At 38.7% G+C, this 9,812-nt stretch overlaps 1 protein-coding gene across 2 annotated transcripts in view; it reads left to right on the top strand.

Moving 5' to 3' along the window:
• Nucleotides 1–7,493, top strand: part of mospd1 (motile sperm domain containing 1) — a 13,634-nt gene extending 6,141 nt beyond the window's left edge. For both annotated transcript variants that reach the window (XM_014024131.1, XM_014024130.1), the window contains exons 4-6: nucleotides 2,750–2,982; nucleotides 6,816–6,977; nucleotides 7,096–7,493. In XM_014024131.1, coding sequence (XP_013879585.1) covers nucleotides 2,750–2,982; nucleotides 6,816–6,977; nucleotides 7,096–7,127 — 427 coding nt within the window. In that variant the 3' untranslated portion in view covers nucleotides 7,128–7,493. The remainder of the gene's footprint in view (nucleotides 1–2,749; nucleotides 2,983–6,815; nucleotides 6,978–7,095) is intronic.
• The last annotated feature ends 2,319 nt before the right edge of the window (nucleotides 7,494–9,812 follow it).

Raw genomic sequence — 9,812 nt, 5'->3', positions numbered from 1 at the left:
GAATGCCACAAATTCTCCTAAATCACTCGTACACACAATTTAAGAACAAATCTGTGCGTACGAACGGTTCTTGCATGAGGCCCATTGATTTTATTCAACAGACTCATGGTCCACATTAACAAAAAAAAAAAAACTATAAAAGACTTGCTTACCAGTGTTTCCACAAAGATGACTGGTAGTGTAATGAACTCACAAAAGACTGTTCCTGGATCTGCACAAACAACACATAAACTTATATATCAGATTTCTCATGAGTGCCTGCAGTGTCCTGATGTGTGTGTTACAAAATATCTCACTTGCACTACTGAGCCTGGGTTGCTTAAGCAGAGTCATTAAGCAACCTTAAATTTACACCACAAAGACTTTTGAAAAAATGTCCTATACAGAGACAAGATCCACATAAATATTTTAATCCAAAATGCACAGGACCATGTTTGCAATACATCAGCTCAAACCAACTGTCAGGCACGGTGGTGGAGTGGTGATGATGTGGGCTTGTTTTCCAGCCACAGGACCTTACAGTCACTGAACCCACCATGAACCCCTCAGTAGACCAAAGGTTTTTTTTAGAACTTAAAATTTTATTGGTTTTTACAGAGCAATTACACAGCTATACATCAGCAATAATTAACAAAAATGTTGACAGTGTCCAATCCAATCCAACTTTATTTGTAAAGCACTTTTTGCACCATAGTAGACCAAAGTGCTGTACAGAATCAGCATTCCAACACAGCTCATACAAAAACAAACAATCACAATTAAAATAGGAAAAAAACTACAGAAAAATAAAAGCAGTATGAAGTTTTTCATAGATTAAACATCTCAGCAGGATATCTTACAATTTCAGCATCACATTTGTGGTCTCAGCATCTTCATACATTTCTAAAAACAAGGATCCACTTTGGGTAATGGAGCTAGGCACCTTAAGCTGTCTAGTTTGCTGGGCTTAGTTACATGAATAGGGCTTCTACTGGACCTCAGAGTAATCTAAAGGTATCTTTTGAAGTCTTAGCAAGTATGTTATTTCTTCCATTTGGTACAATTCCCTTACTTTTTGAACCCAGGAGTCTTAGGAACGTGGATCTAATTGCATCCACTTAATTGTAGTGCATTTCAAAGCTGCTGTAAAAAGAACATTTAAAAGATGAGATTTGGGTCGTCCTTGCAAACCAGCTGGAATAATACCGAGTAATGCAACTGTTACATCCTTTGGTATAACCTCCTGAAAAATCTGGTTTATGGCCTTGTACACATCTTCCCAAAAGTTTTATAGTTTTGGGCATGACCAAAAAATATGTGTATAATTAGGCACTGCTGCCACAGTTTCTCCAACACAAACTTGGTACTTCAGATTCTATCTTAGCAGCTACGTATGGGGTTCTGAAATATCTACTGATCATTTTTCATTTATATTCCTGCCATGTATTTGAGTTTGTAACTCGGTGTGCCTCAGTCCAAACTCTTTCCCACGTTTCATCAGAAATGTTGTTGGCCGTCTCCGCCTCCCATCTTTGTTTTGCCCGAGTGGGTGCATTGGGATTCATGGACAGAAACACCTTATATAACTTTGTTATTAATTTCTTATCACCTTCACCTTTTTGGAATTGAATTAGTAAATTCTCTATTGGCTTAGTACTTTTTCCCAGTCCCTGTGTGTAGTCAAAAAAGAGCACAATTGTAAATATATGAAGAAAAAAAGTTTTTGGAGATGAAAATGGCCACATAAGTCTTCGAATGACATGAGGTTGTTCCTGTTGATTAACTGATGTAAGAACATAAGTCCCTGATCAGCCCATTTTGAAAACATTTTGTCCAAGAAATTGGAAGTGAAGGATTTAATATGTCCAATACTAGTTAATATTGATAAGCCTCTTGGCAACTTAAAAGCAACTCGTACTTTGCTCCAAATGTTAAGTGTAGTTCTAGTCCACAATGACAGTTCATTTACTGGAATATCTAAAAATGGCAGTGCCTTTAGTGGTTCAGAGCATCTCACTTGCTCAATGCTCAGCCATCCTGTGTGAGAGGACCAAAAGGTTTTAGGGTTTAATGTGAGGCTTGGACCAAACTGGGTTATTATTCAACATAGCAATGATCCTAAACACAGCAGTAGGTCTACAACAGAATGACCTAATAATAATAATAGTAATAATAATAAGAAGAAGAAGAAGAAGAAGAAAGGAATCGTGTTGTTGTAATGGTCCAGTCAAAGTCCAGTTTCACCTGATTGTAATGCTGTGGTGGAACGATGACAGAGAACCAAAGCAACGTTGTAAAGAAGAGTGGGCCAAAACTCCTCTACAACCCAGTGAGAGATGACTGAAATCTGACAGAATAAGAGTTATTGCTGGTAAAGGTGAAGTGTCCCTGGGCAGGACACTTCACCTCTCTGCCTCTGATGTGTGTCCATCAGTGTATGGATGTGATTTAAAGCTCTGATTAGTCTCTATAGGATCATCTGTACGTTAACTCTGTAGAGACCTACCAGTGTTCTGTGTGGATAAGTAAATGAGGACACAGATTGTAGTGTGAAGAGCTTTGAGTATCCTGGTTGGATAGAAAGGCGCTGTATAAGTACAGTCCATTTACCATTAAAAACATGAGAACTGTAAGAAGCTGGGTTTAATTTTTTCCATGAGATGATATCTTTGGGTACATTTGATCCTGACTTGTCAGCCAGATGGATGTTTAATGTTGTAACTTGATGTTCTTGTTGATCAAAAAGTCTTACTTTTCCATGTCCAAACAGAGTTATCCGACACCGGGACGTGCGGGCTTGTCATTATGGCGTCTACGACAAGTTCAGGCTGCAAGTGTCCGAGCAGAGTCAGCGGAAAGCTCTGGGTCGTAAAGAGGTGACGGCCACGCTCCGGCCCTCAGCCTCGCAGGAGCCGTCCGGCCCTCGATTCCACGACGAGGAGCGCAGAACTAAAGAGCAGTTTGCAGACAGCGAGTTCTTTGAGCAGACTGCCTTTCAGACAGGTAGGTGGTGCCGTGCTGTGGCCACTAGATGGAGCCAAACATCCATGCTTGTTATTTCAAGCAACGTTGGAGTTTAAATGAATCTGTATGTTTGGCTACAGCTCTGGCTCATTGACTCAGATAAAATAGCTGTAGTTTATTTAAAAAATCACCAGAACAGAATATATTCTGAGATGTTAAGTAAAGATACAGGAGCTTGAAATCTCTTAGTGTTCAGATGTTTCTCCTTTTCTCTTTTCAAAAATGATAAAGAAAAACTAAATTAAAGATTCCTTTTTATTTTGTCAGTCAATTAAGAAAGTGACACTCATACAGATTTATTCCACATAAAGTCAAATATTTCAAGTCTATTTCTTGTGTGGCAGGGCTGTACAGTGCGACGTGCTGTGAAAAAAACTGCCTGTGCTATAAAAGAAAAAGACTTTGTAGCACTGGTGCGACAGCTCTGGAAGCCGCTTTTTTTCTGTCCGTCCGTCTGTAATTTTTGTAATGCATTAAATTACCGCCTACAATAAATTCTAGCGATGTGTAACATAGACGTTTGATTCGGACTGTTTTAAACGAAAACCCGTACCTGACTCGGTTCAGAAGACGCACGCAAGCAGAGAGTGAGAGAGAAGGAGAAGGAGAAGGAGGGGGCTTCCCCCGCCTCTGTCGGAGCGAGGCAGCGACAGAGGCGCAACAGACTCGTCAAGAACTTTGAGACTTTAACCGTAGCTCCCAAAAATAACTTAAATGTACCATCTGTGTTTTACCAAAAACTCTGAAAAATTACCAACCGAAGATGCTTTAGCCGCAACTCGTGTTAAAAACTCAGAACTTCCTCCCCACAGCGCTGGTTGTTCTTCTATCCTCATGGGGACTTTGCATTGACTTTCATTCATTTACCAGGATTTTCTGAAGCCCATCTGACCCTAAATCTAGTGTAAACTTTATTTGCCCCGTGATGTGGACCAGGACTGTTCTGGTCTTTTGTCCCCATAAGAAACAGTGGGTCCCTACCAGGCTGTATGTACCGGGGAAATAGTCAAAAATTGTCCCCACCAGGCAGCAAAAACAAGTAGACCCACCTCCTCCCCATTTCAGTCAGGAACATTAACCCTTTAGATGCATTAAAATGTAGAAAAACATWATTTTCATAGTGATTGGAAGTCTTTCTATGCTTGTTTTTATGTTACATAACTGATATTTTGTATCTATAAAAGTTAGTATAATTAGAACAAAGAAATATGTGTATTTTGAATAAATGTTACAAATGGGTGTTTTTTATTTAGGCATGACACTTCTTTACTCTTTATACGTACTGAGGAGATAAATACAAACTTTAATGACTCAGAGACTAACTGCAGATACAATCAGAATAAGAGTCAGATTATTTTGAAACTTAAAACCCTAAAAATATTTACTTGGACATATTTTTTGGACTTATTACTTGGACTAAGATAAATTTGCTGATCACTTACAGTAATATTAACTTAATCATAATAAATTATTATCGATAACTATCATGAAGAGTCATTAACATTAAGATGTAACGTAGTAGTTAAATATTCACATATTTGTAATTTTTTTTATAATTGAATCTGAGCTGTATAAATCTGTTTTTTATCAAACAAGTAGCTCTTTGTGTTACTCCCCTGAAGTAGCTGTCAGTCTCAAAAAGTTTGGTGACTCCTGTCCTACAACAATACTCCCCATATTATTCACCGTTCTGGCTTTTGGTTTTAGAGATTAGAACAGACATTTTATGCTGGTGCTACAACTTTTTGTTCTGTGCTACAAGATCAGCAACCTCTGTAGCACCGGTGCTATTAGCTAAAGAAGTTAACGTACAGCCCTGAGTGGCGAATATGGTTTACAAATAATAAAATAAATTTCTGAGCTGGTGCCAAATTCTAATTCATTCTAAACGTGAGCTACAAATGTCCCATTCCTCAAGTCAAGCCACTCCTGAACCAAAGACAAAGTCAGACGTGTCTTATCTTTGCTGAGGAGACAAAGAACTGGGCTGTTGCTCAGTGGTCCAGTGCCCATTTTCAGATGAAAGGCATTTGGATATCAAGCTCCTAGAGTGTGGCAGAAGAGTGGAGAGGCTCAGAATCCATGTTGAAGTCCATTGTGAATTTTCCACAGTCAGTGAGGATTCGAGGAGCCGTGTGCTGCTGTTGGTCCACTGGGTTTTAAGATTTATGGACAGGGTTCCTACATTTCCTTAAAAAGTCTTAAAAGGCATTCAAAAATAAGGCCTTAATTAGCCTTAAAATGTCTTATCAATCTTTCAGAAGTATGAAAAATTTTAACACATTGTAAATAGGATGATTGTAATTCATCTCAAATATTAAAGTAATTGGTAACTTTTTTATATTTACATGCAGACATTCCCCTTTGACATAATTTCCTGTTACTTAAATGCAAATATCTCAACAACTGTCCATCTGAGCAATGTGAAATTTGTAATATGTTAATAATGTTATCTTTTCAAAAATGCATTAACTTTTCTTACAAATTTTGATGTCACGGGCACGTTAAGGTTTCATCTACAGCAAACTGGGGTTAAGACCCCACTGTGGGTTCGTTAAACTGACTGCTAAGAATATTTCTGCTATAGTTAGATATGGATAAAAACAATTGGTCTATTAGCAATATTTGAATACTTCAACCAAAAATACTTTGGTAATAATTCATGAGTTTCTGCCACAGTTTTATTTTATTTTATTTTTTGTCATTTGTGTTTATTTTGAAATTGGTCTAAAATTTGATTTCAGTTGGCATTAAAAGGTCTTAAAAAGTCTTAAATTTAACTTGCTTTAAAGTGTAGGAACCCTGTATGGAGATGCTGATTTCATTTTCCAGCAGGACGTGGCTTCTGCCCACATTTACAAAAACCTGGCTGTAATATTTACATTTTCTGAGACACTGAATTTTGTTTTTTATCATTTGTAAGCCATCAAAATGACAAGAAATATAAGACTGAAAAAGTCTCCATAGATTTCTCTATACAGATTAGCTTTGTAGAGATGTAGTAAAGTGCTGAATGAATTTGTGAATGGGTAAATGATGTAGTTTACTTGGCATCTGAAAGTACATTTCCTCAAAGGTATTTTTAATCTGAAAAGAGCTTCACTGAGTGAGAACTAATGTTGAAAGCTCAGCAGACAGTTAGGTTTCACTTTCACTTTCACCCAAGAGCCTGCAGGAGTCATGGGCGGGGTGTGTGGGGTGGGGGGGTTGCGCTTTGCCATGAGGAAGCTCGGCTTAAAGACACGTCCCAGAGGCGTTTCTGGCCCCCACCTGTCATTTTGCTCCTCAGCACGGCTTACTAAAAACGCTGCAGGATTTCTCAAACATGCATGAATGAGTGAAAGCAAGGCTTTGAGCTTGTTTTTTTATGAGAGTATAACATTATAACATGATACAAAACTAAAAAAAGTTGATTTTACATGATATTGCCCCTTTAAGAAATCTGTTAACACTGAGAATGTGTTGAGGGTGACTTTTACTAAAACAATTTTAGCTCAAAATCTGTAAAACTGAAAAAATATAGTCATTTTTGTGTTTGCTAAGGGTAATTAGCTGAAATGGACAATTAGACTGACTTCAAAATTTATTGTGTGTACCCAGTTATTACTTTGTCAAAGTTTCATTAAAATCCATTCAGATATTTTTTCTCACTTCCATATTTAATTCTGCATAACACAGTTCTTTTCTGAAAGGTTCCCACAGCATGCATGTAGTGGTTCATGAGATATTTTGCTAACAGACAGACAAAGACATCTGTTTTTTTGTGGAGCGATTGCTCTGATTGTGCTGTGTTTTCTGTGTGGGCTTACCAGAGAGCCGTCCTGTCGCTGGAGGACCCAGTCTGCTGACGGTGCTGCTGGGACTGGTGTGCATGGCCGCCCTGATGCTCCCCACACTGGGGGAGCAGGAATCCACTGTGCCTGTCTACCTCCACTTAAGTGTTAACAAGAAACTGGTAGCTGCTTATGTTCTTGGTGGGTAAAATAACACAAACACACTGACTTATACAGTTGTTCAGTCAGTATGTAAAAAAAAAACACACAACTTGAAGTGATTCCCAGTTTGGGTTTTGTTTTTCGTTTTATATTTTAGGTCTTCTCACGATGGTCATCCTGCGTACATGAAGTTCTTTAAACTGAAAGGATGATCGAATCTAAAGGGTGAAGAGCATCAAACCAGAGGCACTACTTCATACTTCCATGAGTAGGACTGACACCAGGAGGGCAAACTCCTGAAAGTCCTCTGAGATTTCCATCTTCTTTTATTTTGTAAAACTTGTTGTCAGTTTCACACAGGTGTGTTTTGTCACCTGCGGTGTGTGCACCGCAGGTCGGAGCAGTGGTCGTGTGAGCGGAGATATCTGTGAAGAAACATGAGGCCGGTCAGCGTCAGCCGGCTTCACGATGTCTGTATTTTAATCATCATTATGTGACAGAATGTGGTCGGTTTGTGTGTGAAGGAATCGTGTACATAAAGCCATTAAAACATCCTCCTGGTCTCCATCTGTAACTGCCCTTATGATGCAAAGCTTTCATGATGTGGACTGAAGCGTGGGTTTCTTACTCTTCTAACAGGAAGAAACTTTTTACATGTCATCAAAACAAACATTTAGATTTGCTGGAATATTAGTGCTTTCATCACGTGCTTATTAAACATTTCAAAACAGCTCAGCTGTAAAATATTTGTAAGCAGATTTTGCTCATTTTTGAGAGAAAATATTACCAAGCACTAAAAACTGGAGAAATAGGAAATCTTGAAATTTGTCAGTGAAGCTACTGGCTGAAATTATAACATTAACTTAAAGTCTAATAGTAATTTAGGACTTTTTACAGTTACTAATGTGCATACTCAAACTCAGTATTTTGCAATGCATTGTGGTCTAGATAGATTTCAGCCAGCTTCCAGTTCATAGAAACACTAATACACTTAATCTAAATGTTCATATCTACCTGTTACTGCTCTGCAGTCAGTCTGGCATCCTAGCACAAATACCAATATGTTTGTTTATAAAAGTCAGTAGAAAAGCAGGTCTGAGGGACCAAAACAGTTAAGTTAAATGCAGACTGGAAAAAGCAATGACCTTATCAGCCAGTTTTACACATTCACATTAACAGTAAAAAATGTCAAACAAGTATTAAACACCCACATGTGTGATCTGAAGGCTTCTTCAAGTCTTTATAGTCTAGATGTCAAAAGACAATGAAAATTGTAAATTCACACTGAAGACATCAAAACTATGAATTAACACGTGGAATTATATACTTAACAAAAAAGTGTGAAACAACTAAAAATACTGTATGTCTCATATTCTAGGTTCTTCAAAGTAGCCACCTTTTGCTTTGATTACTGCTTCACACACTCTTGGCATTCTCTTGATGAGCTTCAAGAGGTAGTCACCTGAAATGGTTTTCCAACAGTCTTGAAGGAGTTTCCAGAGATGCTTAGCACTTGTTGGCTCTTTGCCTTCACTCTGAGGTCCAGCTCACCCCAAACCATCTCGATTGTGGAGGCCAGGTAACTGTGGAGGCCATGTCATCTGGCACAGCAGCACATCATCACTCTACTCCTTGGTCAAATAGCCCATACAAAGCCTCGAGGCGTGTTTGGGGTCATTGTGCTGATGCAAGATGCTTTGGTATCCATGCTGATTCAGTATGCCTTCAATTTTGAGTAAAACCCAACAGTGTCACCAGCAAAGCACCCCCCACACCATCACACCTCCTCCTCCATGCTTCACAGTGTGAACCAGGCATGTAGAGTCCCATCTGTTCACCTTTGCTGCATTGCACAAAGGCACAGTGGTTGGAACCAAAGGTCTCTAATTTGGACTGATCAGACCAAAGCACAGATTTCCACTGGTCCAATGTCCATTCCTTGTGTTCTTTAGCTCAAACAAGTCTCTTCTGCTTRTTGCCTGTCCTTAGCAGTGGTTTCCTAGCAGCTATTTTACCATGAAGGCCTGATTCACACAGTCTCCTCTTAACAGTTGTTCTAGAGACGTGTCTGCTGCTAGAACTCTGTGTGGCATTGACCTGTTCTCTAAGCTGAGCTGCTGTTAACCTGACATTTCCGAGGCTGGTGACTCGGATGAACTTATTGTCTGCAGCAGAGGTGACTCTTGGTCTTCCTTTCCTGGGGCGGTCCTCATGTGAGACAGTTTCTTTGTAGCGCTTGATGGTTTTTGGGACTGCACTTGGGGACACTTTCAAAGTTTTCCCAATTTTTCGGACTGACTGACCTTCATTTCTTAAAGTAATGATGCTCACTCACTTTTCTTTACTTAATCGCTTTTTTTTCTTGCCATAATACAAATTCTAACAGTCTATATCAGTGGTTCCCAAACTTCTTATCTTCTGACCCACAAAATATTCATGGCAAAAACTTGTGACCCCAAATATTACTGGTCTGAGTACACGAACTTCGTTAATAACCCTAAAAACACAGGCTTTTTGACAATTTAAACAGCTTGTACACAAATAAAAGTACTTATTTATACTTATTTTGTGTTTTTGTAATAGTTATAGGAAAAATGTTACATCAGCAATTATTTTATTACCCTTTAAATTGATTTCTGGAGATTATCCAAGGTGCTTCATGACCCATAATTGGGTCCCAAGCCCAACTTTGGGAACCAAAGTGCAGTGGTTCCCAAACTTTTCATCTTTTGACCCACAAAATAACAGTAGAGACCTGTGCCCCGAAAAATTTTTGGATGGTAAACATTTGCATTAGGCCAACTAAATAAACATGGGCATAGTAACAATATTTTATACTACATTTATCCATTTTAAATACACTAACCTCACTCA

The sequence above is a fragment of the Austrofundulus limnaeus genome, unplaced genomic scaffold (assembly GCF_001266775.1).
Source record: "Austrofundulus limnaeus strain Quisiro unplaced genomic scaffold, Austrofundulus_limnaeus-1.0 Scaffold408, whole genome shotgun sequence".
Lineage (NCBI taxonomy): Eukaryota > Metazoa > Chordata > Actinopteri > Cyprinodontiformes > Rivulidae > Austrofundulus > Austrofundulus limnaeus.
The sequence above is the reverse complement of the archived record's forward strand: the minus strand, read 5'-3'. Positions and strand labels throughout refer to the sequence as shown.